The sequence below is a fragment of the Lepus europaeus genome, chromosome 23 (genome assembly GCF_033115175.1).
Source record: "Lepus europaeus isolate LE1 chromosome 23, mLepTim1.pri, whole genome shotgun sequence".
Classification (NCBI taxonomy): Eukaryota; Metazoa; Chordata; class Mammalia; order Lagomorpha; family Leporidae; genus Lepus; species Lepus europaeus.
Window position 1 is genome coordinate 27,016,103 of NC_084849.1, and position 13,624 is coordinate 27,029,726.

The window sequence follows — 13,624 nt, forward strand, 5'->3', positions numbered from 1 at the left end:
TGGAGTAAGGGAAGGGGTTTATTTGGGAAAACCCAGCAGGCTGGAAGGAAGGGGTGAGGAAGGAAGAGAGAGAAGGAGAGTGTAAGGGAGAGAGACAGAGACGGAGGTCAGGAGGCAGAGAGGAAGAAAGAGAGAGAGAGGAGAGGAGAGAGGAGAGAAGAAGATCAGAGCGAGAGGAGAGAGGAACTGAGAACAGAGAGAAGAGAGTGAGCAAGAGAGGAGAGGGGAGAGAGGAGCCGAGAGAGCCATGTGTTCAGGAACAGGTCCTTTTAAAACTTTGCTGGAGGGCGGGCAGGGAAGCAGAAGCAGTGAATCCCATTAGGATGGGGGTGGAGCTTGACTAGGGGGTTGGGCCATGCGCCCACCTGGCTCCCAGCGATGGTGGCGGGGCTAGAGCCCTGGGTGGTGTCAGGGTGTAGATCGCGCCATAGGCACCAGCCACAATTCCAGCCCTGAACGTTAAGATTGTTCTGTTTTGTTTTGAATTTATTTGAAAGGCAGAGTGACAGAGAAAGAGATCTCCATCTGCTGGCTTACTCCCCAAATGAATGCAATGACCAGGGCTGGGCCAGGCTGAAGGCCAGGAGCCAGGAACAGGAACTACATCCCGGTCTCCCTTGTAGGTTCAGGGACCCAAGCAACCTGGGTCATCTTCCACTGCTGTCCCAGGCACATTTGCAGGAAGCTGGATTGGAAGTGGAATGGCTGGGACTTGAACCAGTGTTCTGACATGGGATGCTGGCGTCACAGGCTACAGCTTAACCCCCATGCACCACAACGTCACCCTTGGCTGTACTTTGTGTCCTCTGATGTCCACACTTGTCCACTTCCAATCCAGCTTCTGGTCCACTCTGATGTCCTCCTGGTACTCATGGACCACGTGGTCTCAGGATTTTCATCACCTCCCCTCCCTTCTTTCCCAGGGGCACAGATAAAACCCCAATGCCATGGAACTTCCACCCTGCTACAAGTATCCCCAGGCCCCTGCAATCCTCCATCCCGACTCCAGATGGCCTGTGTCCACCGAGGTTTGTCTGACATCTTGCGACCATCTGGCCTGTGTTCCAAATGAATGAAGTGGTCGTGGGGGAAGGGTGGCAAGAAAACACATCCCAGACTCCCACAAAATACAGCCAAGGGTGGAATCTGAAATCCCAAAAGTCTAAGAGAGAAAGAAGCGGTGATGAGAGTCTGATCTGGTCACCTTCGGATGCGGGGCTGGCAGACAGGGTCAGGACATGCTGCATTGGCTCAGTAGCTGGCACACAGTAGGTGCTCAAACATAGTGAGAAATTAACGCTCCCAGCATTGCTGTGGACAGCAGGCAGCGTGGCTGGTATCCACCCCCACCCCCCCCCCCACCCCCAAGGATCTGGATCTGAGAGACTATGAGGCCAGCGCACAGCTGGGTCGCAGGGAATGCCGAGAGCCGCCGGAGCTCCATGCAGCCACCGCCCTTGCCTGCCTGGGGTACTTTAGGGGCCAGCAGCGCTGGGAGAGGGGCGCGTGACTCTCCGAACACCTGGGTTCCGGGCGGCGGCAGGATCCAGACGTGGCGCGCGGCCGGAGAACTCCATTTCCCATAGGCCCGCGCTCGCGACTCCATTTCCCACAATTCCGCCTCTACTTCCGGCGTGGCCGGGGAGCTGCGGACGGCTTCCGGGTTTGGGCCTGGCGCTGCGGTTGAGGCAGCATCGGCGGCGGCGGTCGCGGCGGGGCTGAGCGGGACGCGGGTGGAGAGAGTGGCCGCCGGCATGGACGTTTCGGGGCAAGAGACCGACTGGCGGAGCGCCGCCTTCCGGCAGAAGCTGGTCAGTCAAATGTGAGTATGAGCTGGGGCTGGGGTCGGGGCTGGGGCTGGGGGTTTGGGGGCGGGGGGAGCGAGATGGCCAGACCTTCCTCCCTCGCCCGGCGGGAGAGAACGGGGCCGGAGCCACGAGAGACCCCGGGCGTCGGGAACCCGGAGGCGCCCAGGCCCCGCGAGGGTCCCCGGGCGCGGCCCTCCCCCGGCCGCCCCCCTTCGTTCTGGGTCGACAAGGGCTGCTTGTTAGCTTTCCTGGGGCCGAACTCTGCAAACCAACGAGCCCTGCTTATGAGTCATCGTCCTGGGCTTTCTCGTTCGTCATTTGTGTGCCTTGGGTGCAGACTTCTCCCCGCTTCGAATCGCACTGAAGAGAAAGGGAAAGAGGCAGCAGCCCCGTAGCGGGTTCAGCAGAGTTGGGAGCTTCGTGATTTCTCTTCCCGGAAAAGCGCCATCGGGGTGAGAGACGGAGATTGGAGGAGGGGGTGGATGGAAGGGTGAGACCGAGCGGGCAGGTGTTTGGGCTTTGGGGACAGAGGGTCTAACAGGGGTCGCCCCCCGACAGAGTGCACCGAAGGCTGTCTGGAAGAGATCTCGGATTCTGGGGGAGGCAGTGAAGAGCCAGGGTTAGTGCCCCCTCCCAGCGACAGCTCCGGCCTCCCACCGCCGACTGCTTAGTCCAAGTAGCGGTTTGAACTGAGCCTACCTGGCCGGCGTTGGTGGTAGCCGCCGATTTGCCTGCGGAATGGCACTGGCACGCGGGAGAGGCACAGACCTAGCGTCGTCCTGTGGTGTCGCAGGGGCTTAGCTTGAGCAGGCCAGGAGCAGCCTTGGGGAGTCGGTGGGGAATAAATGGGGCCCTGGGAAGGCAGGCAGCAGCGTGAGGGGCACCGTTCCAAGCGGGGGGTGGGTCTTGTTGGCCGAGAGGGCTCTGGGGGTTTGGGGAGTGAGGAAGTGCGGTGATAATGGAACAGGGTGAGCAGGTGCTAGCGCGTCAGTGGTGGGGCTGTGCTGCTAAGGAGTTGAGCTTGTGTTTGGCACCCGGCCTGTTTTGAGGTTTTGAAATGCCAGTGTTGGGAAGCTCCCTGGAGTCCCTGGAGATGGATCAAGCACAGAGAAGAAAGGCAAGCCAGGCCCTTGGGGAGTTCGGAACCGGTGTGGGGGTGGGAGGGACCCGTCCTTTGTCATCCACTGCCTGTCACATGACCCCGTGAAAGGGTTGTGGGTCGACCTGGTCAGGTGGGGGATTATGAGGGCCTGCGTTGGACAGTGGTAGAAATGAAAAGAGGAAGACAGATTCCCGAGGCAGGGGAGCGTGTGGGCAATCCTTGATGACTAATTGGGCGCAGGGGGTGGGGGTGAAGCAGTGTGGAAGGAAGGAGGCTGGGCCCAAAGCCGGGAGCCCTGAGCCCAGCGTGGGGATGCAGAACAGCCCCTGGGAGTTGCTAGGGGTGTTGCAGAGTCCGTGAGCGGTGCTTTGTTGATGCACTTGCGTTATCTGTAGGTGAAATCCTAAGGGATAGCCCGGCGTCAGAGTCCTTAGGGCAAAGTGCAAGGCTCCCTCCTGGGGAGAGCCTGGGACTGGGGACTGAAGAACCGGAAGAGTGAGTTGTCATTCAAAAGGAAGTGGGGGGTGGGGTGGGCCAGGAGGGCGATTGAAGAGCTCCGGGGTGCTGAGACTGACCTGGCTGGTACTAAATAATTCAGCGGCCTTTGCTTCCCTGAGGACTGTTCTCTGCCCGGCCACCCGCCTGTGCATTCCTCTTATATCGCTAAAGAAACAAAGACTGTGAATTACCTCTCAAAGCCACAGGCCAGAGGCTCAGGTGGGCCAGGCTGGGTCCTTGCTTAGGGTCTCAGGAGGCTGAAGTGAGATGTTGGCAGAGGACGTTTCTTTTGGGTTGTTGGCCGAATTCAGTTCCCCTTGTCTGGATGACTGAGGGATCCTCTGTCCTTCCTGGCCGTTCGCCAGGGGTCGGTCTTTGTCGAGAGAGACTGCCTGCGTTCCTCCTCTTGCTTCCCCTGTGGCCAGGTCCTCCTGCCACACCCCGAGAGCTTCCAGCGCCGGCCGAAAGCAGGGGCCAGTCTGCTCTCCCAGCTTGCAGTGAGAGAAAGCGACTCTGGGTTGGGCTGCTCAGGAGAGCTCACGGGCACTGTTTCTGGCCCAGCTCCTTCCTAACCCTCTGTGTCTAACACTCCCACAGCACAGGTGGAAGTGAGGGCGGTGGGCAGCCCAAGGGGCTAACGTCACTGCCCGACTGCAGCCCCGTCGGTGACTCCCCTTAGCGGGAGAACATAACTCCAGATGGCCCACCCTCAGCCCCTCAGCCTGCTCTGCCTTATCATCTCCTGTCTCCCACCCTGTTGCAGCCTCTGGTCTCTCAGCTTCTTGAACATTCCGAGCTCCTTTTAAAGAATTTATTATCAAATATTTAAGGCAGTGAAAAACGGGGCAGGGGCCTGCGTTGCGGCACAGCAGGTTAAACCTCTGCCTGCAGCACTGGCCTCCCATAGGGGAGTCGAATCCCAGCTGCTCCACTTCTGATCCAGCTCCCTACTAATGTGCCTGGGAAAGCAGCGGAGGATGGCCCAAGTGCTTGGGGCCCTGCATCTGTGTGGGAGACCCAGAAGAAGCTCCTGGCTCTGGGTTTTGGACAGGCTCAGCTCCGGCCATTGTGGCTGTTTGGGGAGTGAACTAGCGGATGGAAGACCTCTCTCTCTCTCTCTGGCTCTCCCCTTCTTTCTGTAATTCTGCCTTTCAAATAAATAAATAAATCTTTTAAAAAAATTTTAAAAAGAGGAAAATGAGGTAGATTGTGCCCCACTGTTTTCAGGAGTCCCTTCTCTGTAAGCGTCTGCCTCTGTCCTGTGTTCAGAGGCTCCTTCCCCGCTGTTCTTCCCCTTGCCCCGGCCTAAGTGGGTTTTGTCTTCGCCTTTTTAGTTCTCAGAGAACACGCTGGCTGGGTGAGCTGTCCCCTTACTGCGGTGGCATTCCTTTACCTGAGCCAGTGTGTTTGTGAAACTCTGGAATCCCCCGCTCTCTCCACTTGTTAGCTGACTGACCTTGGGCAGGGTGCTTGACCTTTCTGAGTCATTTCCTTCATCTAGGAAACGGTGTAGGCGTTCCATCTGTCTCACAGGGATGATGGGAGGGGAATTGAAGGGACCTCGGCACAAGCCTTTATTTTACTTTATATTTTCAAAAGATTTAATTATTTTATTTGAAAGGCAGAGTTAGGGAGAGGCAGAGAGAGAGAGCGAGAGAGCTTCCATCTGCTGGTTCACTCCCCAAATGACTGCAACAGCTGGAGCTTCTTCCAGGTCTTCCATGTGCGTGCAGGGGCCCAAGGACTTGGGCCACCTTCTGCTGCTTTCCCAGGTGCATTAGCAGGGAGCTGAAACAGAACTGGAGCAGCCGGGAATCGAACCGGCGCCCATATGGAATGCCAGTGCTGCAGGCAGTGGCTTAACTGGCTACTCCACAGTGCAGGCCCCCCTTAAAGCTCTTGATTGACACCCACGCTCCCTGCAGAGGCCACAGGAGAAGATGCCCCTAGAGCCTCCTAAGGCAACCATTGGGGCTGGGGCCTGCCTTGGGGGCTTGCTGAGTTCAGGTTAGGAACGTCTCTGGTCTGCAGGCTCCTGGAGAGCAGGCTTGGGGCTGTGCCGACAGTGCTGTGCCTTGCATAGAGGAGGATTTCAGAACATACGTAAGCGGCGTATGAACTGAAGGGCCCAGCAGTCATTTCCTCCCGGTTCTTTGTAACTATTCTGCCATTACATTCTTGAGGCTTCTATGCCTCTCAGCCCTCAGCATAGCAGATTGCAACCACAGTGATGAGTGTCCGCCGGGCTGAGCAGAGCGCAGAGTGGAGGAGACACAGGTGAGGAAGGGCAGCCCTGTGTCGGGCCCTGGAAAAGTGCCAGCAGGGACTCCGGGGCAGTGCGCGGGACGTGATCAAGCAGACAAGTTTGGCCACTTCTGGTGAAACCCCCAGGGAGACAGGTGAGCCCCAGCCCCAGGACATAGGCGATGTGGGGAACTTGGTCCAGACTGCCAGCAGAAAGGCAGGTGCTGTTTAACCAGAAACAACAGACAACTCAGCAGGAACTTACAGGGTGTTTCCTTAAACTTGCAGGCCTACCCCTGTCTTTCAAACAAGTGAGAATAAAATGTGAGTTTTTAAATTAAAAAAGAAAGTCCTGAAAACTTCCAAGTCCAGATCCTGCCTAGGTGTCACTCCCTCCGGTGGGGAAACCGGCGAGTCTTGGTTGAATCCTCCTGTAGTCCCCCACTCCCATCTCCCCGGAGCCCTGTGCCCCTCTGCTCTCCCGGCCCTCCCTTTCCAGTGGGAAGGCTGCTGGGCCCTGTTGCCTTCTTCGTAGCCTGGTCGGTGTCCCGGCTTCCTGAGGTCTGTGTATAACCCATTGCTAGAACATCTCTTCCCGAGGCCAGTCTGTTTCTCCATAGGCCCGGTGACTCACAGAGCTGCTCCTGGTGGGCACCAGGGTGGGGTCGTTGAGTCTCCAGTAGGTAGTGACGTGGCTGAAGGGACGTGAGCGCCAGTCGTCTGCCCCAGAGTCCAGGGCCCTCTGCGCAGCAGCACCTGCCGCTGGGAATGCAATGGGAGTCGACTCATCACTTTCCCACGCCCGTCTGTCTGTGGATTACTCCATTTGTAAACAAGGAAACTGAAGCCCCGCTGCTGGTCCTTCTGCATGTTACAGTGATTGGCTTGCTGAGCCATCATAGCACAGCAAGAGAAGCAAACTACCTTTAATCTTACTATGAGAGGCGGAGAGGGGTGGGGTGGGGAGAGGCAGCTGGAACTTAACCCAAGCCAAGTGCACGGGGGGGTCCCAGTACAGGAGCCTGGTAGGCTCCAAACAGTGGAAGAAGGACAGCCAGCGAGCCACAGTCTTTGGCCTTTGCCACAGGCTGCAGCTCCCTTTTTGTTCATGACCCCACCCACGGGCCACAGCTGCAGCCCTTTACAGCCATTCCCACCCAGAGGCCTTTCAGCTGCCACTGCCCATAGTGACCCTGTCGTGGGAGGCCAGGAGGTACCTGCTCCCTTTGTAGCATTCCTTTGGGCAGTAATTTTGGTTAAGTAACTCAGCAAAAATTACAAGGAATTCAAATCAACTTTTAAAAATTCATGGTGCCCCACCCCCACCCCCATTTAGCTCCAGAAGTTACTGACTTGTTTCAGGGGCTCATTCTCCCCTCAATTATAATTATTATTATTTAAAGACTTATTTATGGCCGGCGCTGTGGCTTAACAGGCTAATCCTCCGCCTTGCGGCGCTGGAACACCGGGTTCTAGTCCCGGTTGGGGCACCGGATTCTATCCCGGTTGCCCCTCTTCCAGGCCAGCTCTCTGCTATGGCCCGGGAAGGCAGTGGAGGATGGCCCAAGTGGTTGGGCCCTGCACCCGCATGGGAGACCAGGAGAAGCACCTGGCTCCTGGCTTCGGATCAGCACGACGCGCTGGCCGCGGCAGCCATTGGAGAGTGAACCAACGGCAAAAAGGAAGACCTTTCTCTCTCTCTCTCTCTCTCTCTCACTATCCACTCTGCCTGTCAAAAAAAAAAAAAAAAAAAAAAAAGACTTATTTATTTGAAAGGCGGTGTTATAGAGAGGCAGAGGCACAGGGCAAGGGGGTCTTCCATCCGCTGGTTCACTCCCCAAATGGCCACAATGGCAGGAGCTGGACTGATCTGAAGCCAGGAGCCAGGAGCTTCCTCTGGGTCTCCCACGGGAGTGCAGGGGCCCAAGCACTTGGGCTATCCTCCACTGCTTTCCCAGGCCATAGCAGAGAGCTAGATCAGAAGTGGAGCAGCCAGGACTCAAACTAGCGCCCATATGGGATGCCAGCACTGCAGGCGGCAGCTTTACCTGCTACACCACAGCGCTGGCCCCCCAACCTCCCAGTTATTTTGAGCACAGGTGTTTTAGTGGATGCCCTCTGCCTATGGATTCAGCTGAGTCTCATCCTTTCTCCAGGGTCTGCACCCGCCTGCCTGCCCGCCCCCACCCCCACTCACATGTCCGGACTTCCCGTGCATCCTCAAGTATGAGCCCAGCCCTTCCTCCTGCCTGCTCTGCATCCAGTCTGTTCTGCTGGCTGAGCTGTGCCGTGCCTCCCGCCGCCCCTGTGCTGCCCACGTGCTCGCTGCACATGCTTGGTGAAGAGTCACATTGGCACTTGATTGTTCCAGGCAGGAATTTACGAGCCGCGGAGCCTCAGCAGGGGTGCTGTAGCACATGGGATTCCTGGCACTTCTGAAACCTGCTCCTTTACTGCGGTGATGGGGCTGACCTGACAGGGCGGTCACCCCATGGAGACAGCAGTAACTCCTCCCAGAAGCGCAGGGCTTAGCTGGGGGCGCATGGACGTGTTTTTCTGGGTGCCGTTTGGCAGCAAATGCCGTCAGCTCTCTATACCTGCAGGGTCCGCACTCCTGGGTTCAACCAGTCGAGAATCAGAAATACCTGGGGGAGTAGCTTCTGGAGGTGGGAGTGCGGCCTGCACTTAAGACGCCAGTTGGGACACCCACATTCCATATTGGAGTGCCTGGGTCCAAATTCCAGCGCTGGCTCCTGGCTCCGGCTTCCTGGGAAGCAGTAGGTCTCAAGTAGTTGGGTCCCTGCCACCCATGCAGGAGACCTGGATTGAGATCGTGGCTCCTGGCTTTGGTCTGACCCATTCCTGACTGCGGTAGGCATTTGAGGGAGTGAGCCAGGGGGTGGGAGATATTTCTCTCTGCCTGTCTGTCTTTCTGCTTCTCTCTCTTTTTTTTTTTTTTTTTTTAAATTGCATCTGTGCTGAACACATACAGACTTTTCTTGTCATTTTCCCTAAATAATACAGTATAACAACTATTTACCTAGCATGCACATTGGATTACCTAGAGATGACTTAAAGTGTACAGGAGGCTGTGCATGGGTTATGTGCAAACACTGTACCCTTCTATATAAGGGGATTGAGTATCCACAGATTCTGGTATGCATGGTGGGGGGGGGTGATGTGAGTGATGAGAGAGGACTGTCTGATTTATGCCAGTGACCTTAAAATGTCCATTCTCTGGGTTATTTCCAACAAGGACGTGATCAAGCGGGTGTTGAAACCTGGTGGTGACGAAGATGCTCATTGCCACATCATCTCAGGAGATGATGGGAGCTTGTGGGAGTTGTAGCTGCAGGTCGTGGTTTCTGTGTTGCTGTTGACAGTGATGTGGGTGGCTCCGAGATGCATCAGTAGCCAGCAGGCCATGTGATAAATAGGCTGAGTTTTCTTAAATCGATGTCTTCGGCTGCTTAGCTACGATTTTCATTTTCTTTGTAATTTTCAGCACATACATGAGTGTGTGCTTTTGTCAGGAGTGGATGTACGTTCCTTTTGTTGTCGGAAGTCTCCTGACAAGGGGGACCTTGTGTGGCAGGCTCCTGTGGCACCTGTGCCGTGTGTACAGTGGTGCCCTCCCTCACCTGGCCACTGCAGTGCCTTGTCACCCTGCCAAGGACGGTTTCGCGTTTCCGTCCCCGCAGAGGAGCAGGTGGGCCCTTGCCTTTTCAGCCTGACACTGTCTCCAGTTGGCACAAGAGCCCCGTGCCACACACACTGTACCCTCTCACTGCTGTTTGGCCATTCTTCCTCAGTGGGGCTCTGAACTTGGCCTCATCCCCTCCTGCTGGTCCCTGCTGCCTCCTATTTCCTCTGAGTTTCTGAGTCCTCATTGAGTGCCTCCTGATGTCAGCCAAAGAAGGGAGCTAGTTTTTGCTATTTTTACAGGTGTTTTTAAAAAATTTAATTTATTTGTGGGGCCAGCTCTGTGGTGTGGTGGGCTAGGCCTCCGTTTATTTCACTGGCATCCCATGTGGGTGCCAGTTCCTGTTCCAGCTGTTCCTCTTCCAACCCAGCTCTCTGCTTAAGGCCTGGGAAAGCAGTGGAGGATGGCCCAAGTACATGGGCGCCTGCACCCGCGTGGGAGACTGGGAGGAAGCTCCTGGCTTCAGATCAGCCCAGCTCTGGCCATTGTGGCCATTGGGGAGTGAGCCAGTGGATGGAAGACCTTTCTGTCTGTGCCTCTCTCTGTAACTCTGTCTTTCAAATAAATAAAATCTTTTTTAAAAAGATTGAATTTGTTTGAAAGAGACAGATAGGTAGACAGATCTTCCATCTGGTATTTTGCTTTCCAGATGCCTCCAGTCGCTGAGGCTTTGTCCAGCCAAAGTCAGGAACCTGGAACTCCATTGATGTTTCCCACATGACTGGCAGGAGCCCGGTTACTTCAGCCATCATCACTGCCCCCAGGGTGCACAGTAGCAGGAAGCTGTAATCCGAAGCAGAGCTGAGACTTGAACCCAGGTAGTCCTACGTGGAACGTGGACATCCCAGTGGCGACTTAAGCATTGGGCCAGATGCCCACCCCCGTGGTTGTTACTTTTGCCTTGCTAGCGTTGGGAAGTCCTGGAGTGTGGGACCTGGTCTGATAGCTCCTACCAGTGTCCTGGCTTGGCTGAGTTGCATAATAATTGTCAGGTTGTGGGAAAGCAGTGCTGGCTTCTACAGTTTACCTGGGTTTGCCCCATCAGTGCTGCTTACATTCTGATCTGCTTTCTCTTGCTCTCTCTTTTTTTGATTGAGAATTTTATTTAAAGATGAAGAGAGGGGCTGGTGTTGGGGTGCAGTGGGTTAAACTGATGCTTGTGATGTTAGTGCCCTTTATCAGAGTACCAGTTTAGTTCCCAGCTGCTCCACTTTTCATTCAGCTCCCTGCTGTTGTGCCTGGGAAAGCAGTGGGAGATGGCCCAAGTACTTGGGCCCCTGCTACCCACACAGAAGACCTGAATGGAGTTCCTGGCTTTGGCCTGGCCCAGCCTTGTCTGTTGTGGCCATTTCGGGAGTGAACCAGTGGTTTGAAGATTTCTCTGTCTCTCTGTAACTGCCTTTTTTTTTTTTTTTAAAGATTTATTTATTTGAATGTTAGAGATAAAGTGAAAAAAAGGCAGAGAGAGAGAGAGACAGAGGTCTTCCATCCGCTGGTTCACTCCCCAATTGGCCGCAACGGCTGGAGCTGCGCCAATCCAAAGCCAGGAGCCAGGTGCTTTTTCCAGGGTCTCCTATGCGGGTGCAGGGGCCCAAGGACTTGGGCCATGTTCTACTGCTTTCCCAGGCCATAGCAGAGAGCTGGGTCGGAAGTGGAGCAGCCAGGACTTGAACCAGCACCATATGGGATGCCGGCACTGCAGGTGGCGACTTTTCCCACTATACCACGCCCCGTAACTGCCTTTCAAATAAATGAATCTTTCTTTCTTTCTTTCTTTTTTTTTTTTAAAGAAGAGAGTACAGGGTATTAGTTGACTCTGTTTAATGGATAAGCAAATGAGTACCTAATACTTAAGAGCAGAAGGGAATAAAATGGGGCCAAGCCGTCATCATCTTTAAGCCAGCACCTCTAGGGGAGATGCTCATTTTAGCTTGAATAGTGCATCTCTTTGTAACCTAGGTGTGGGGCTGTTAGGGTCTCATGATTGAGTTCAGTATGTGGAGGCAGAATGAATAACTGACTTGGGGTAGTGAGTTCCTGGAGAAAGCACTTGGCCTTCTCTTTGAGCCCTAAATTGTTTTTTTTTTTTTTTTTTTTTTTTTAAGGAGTTATTTATTTAAGAGGTGGAGTTATAGACAGAGAGAGAGATCTTCCGTCTGCTGGTTTACTCCCCAGATGGCTACAATGGCTGGAGCTGAGCTGATCTGAAGCCAGGAGCTAGAAGCTTCTTCCAGGCTCCCATGTGGGCACAGGGGCCCAAGCACTTGGGCCATTTTGCTGCCCTCCAAGCCATTAGCAAGGAGCTGGATCAGAAGTGGAGCAGCCAGGACTTGAACTGCTGCCCATATGGGATGCTAGCACTGCAGGCAGATGCTTAACCTACTATGCCATAGTGCTGGCCCCTCCCTAAAGATTTATATATTTATTTGAAAGGCAGAGTTACAAAGAGGCAGAGAGAGAGGTAGGTCTTCAGGACATAGCAGAGAGCTGGATTGGAAGTGGAGCAGCTGGGACTCGAACTGGTGCCCATATGGGATGCTGGCACTGCAGGCAGCAGTTTTACCTGCTACACCACAGCACTGGCACCCTAAATGTTTTTTAAAATTAATTTATTTGAAAGGCAGAGTGACGGAGAGAGAGAGAGCCTTTCATTGGTTGCTTCACTCCCCAAATGGCCACGATGGCTGGGCCTAGGCCAGGCTGAAGCCAGGATCCCAGACCTCCATCCAGGTCTCCCATGTGGTTGACAAGGGTCCAAATACTAGGGCCATCTTCCACTGCTTTCCTAAGAGCATTAGCAGGGAGCTGGATTGGAAGTGATGCAGCTGCGACTGGAACTGGCACTCCTACATGGGATGTCAGCATTTGCAGGTGGTGACTTAACCTGCTGAACCTGCTGCTCCACAGTACCAGCCCCTAAGACCCAAGTTTTGAGAATGTTTCAGATGGACAGAGGTTTGCAAGTGAAAGTCCCAGGTCGGGGGCAGGCATTTGGCCCAGAAGTTAAAATGCCAGTTGGGACCAGAGCAGAGTGCCTGGGTTCAGTTCCTGGCTCTACTTCCAGTTCCGGCTTCTTGATAAGGCACACCTGAGAAGCAGCAGATGATGGCTCAAGAGGGTTGTGGGGCAGTTTTGTAGCACCGTGGGTTAAATGCCCGCATCAAACCACTTCAAATGTCCTCATCCCTATCAGAGTGCTGGTTTGAGTTCCGACTACTCTGCTTCTGATCCAGTGATCTAGGAGGCAGCAGATGACGGCTCAAGTGCTTGGGTCCCTGTCACCCATGTGAGAGACCAGAATGGGGTTCTGGGCTCCAGACTTCAGCCTGGCCCACCCCTGGCCATTGTGAGCATTTGCGGAGTGAACCAGTGTGTGAAAGATAGCGCTCGCACTCTTGTTCTTGCTCTCATGTGCGCTCTCCCTCCCTCTCCCTCCCTCTCCCTCCCTCTCCCTCCCTCTCCCTCCCTCTCCCCCTCTCTCCCTCTCTCCCCCTCTCTCTCCCTCCCTCTCCCTCCCTCTCCCTCCCTCTCCCTCCCTCTCCCTCTCTCTCCCTCCCTCTCCCTCTCTCCCCCTCTCCCTCCCTCTCTCTCTCTCCCCCTCTCTCCCTCTCCCTCCCTCTCTCTCTCCCTTCCTTTCTCTCCTTCCCTCTCCCTCCCTCTCCCTCCCTCTCCCTCTCTCCCCCTCCCCCTCTCCCTCCCCCTCCCTCTCCCTCTCCCTCTCTCTCTCCCTCTCTCTCCCCCTCTCTCTCTCTCTCCCTCTTCCTCTCTCCCTCTTTCCCTCTCCCTCTCTCCCTCTTTCCCTCTCCCTCTCTCTCCCTCTCCCTCTCCCTTCCTTTCTCTCCTTCCCTCTCTCCCCCTCTCCCTCTCTCTCTCTCTCCCTCCCCCTCCCTCTCTCTCTTTCTCTCTCTCTCTCCTCCCTCTCCCTCCCTCTTGCTCTCTCCTGCTCTGCCATTCAAGTGGGTGAAAATAAAATTTTTTTTTGTTAGGTCCATGCCACCCACATAGGATACTTGGATTGAGTTCTCTCCTGGCTTTGGCCTGGCCTAGCCCTGCCATTTGGCATATTTTGGTGAATAAATTAGCAGATGAGAACTCTGTCTCTTAAAGAAAGAAAGAAAAAAAAATGGCTTACTCCCTGGGCCAACCCCTCCCTGGGGTGCCCTGGTTGTGTCACCCAGTCTTCTCATGCTGGATAGAGGCAGCTGAGTGCGGTCTTACTTCCTGGGGGCCACCTCTTCCTGGTCCCTGCTCCTTGTTAGCCTTGGCTGC

At 55.0% G+C, this 13,624-nt stretch overlaps 1 protein-coding gene across 8 annotated transcripts in view; it reads left to right on the top strand.

Moving 5' to 3' along the window:
- The first annotated feature begins 1,675 nt into the window (after nucleotides 1–1,675).
- The window catches only part of MED15 (mediator complex subunit 15), a 76,759-nt gene continuing 64,810 nt past the window's right edge, over nucleotides 1,676–13,624 (top strand). For 3 of the 8 annotated variants that reach the window (XM_062182590.1, XM_062182592.1, XM_062182593.1), the window contains exon 1: nucleotides 1,756–1,822. Coding sequence is in view for 2 of the 8 variants with exons in the window: in XM_062182591.1 (XP_062038575.1) it covers nucleotides 1,755–1,822 (68 nt within the window). In the remaining 6 variants the exon portion in view is untranslated. Of the gene's footprint in view, nucleotides 1,823–2,151; nucleotides 2,261–13,624 lie in introns of those variants that run through there. The other 5 variants (XM_062182591.1, XM_062182594.1, XM_062182588.1 and 2 more) reach the window with 3 other exon arrangements.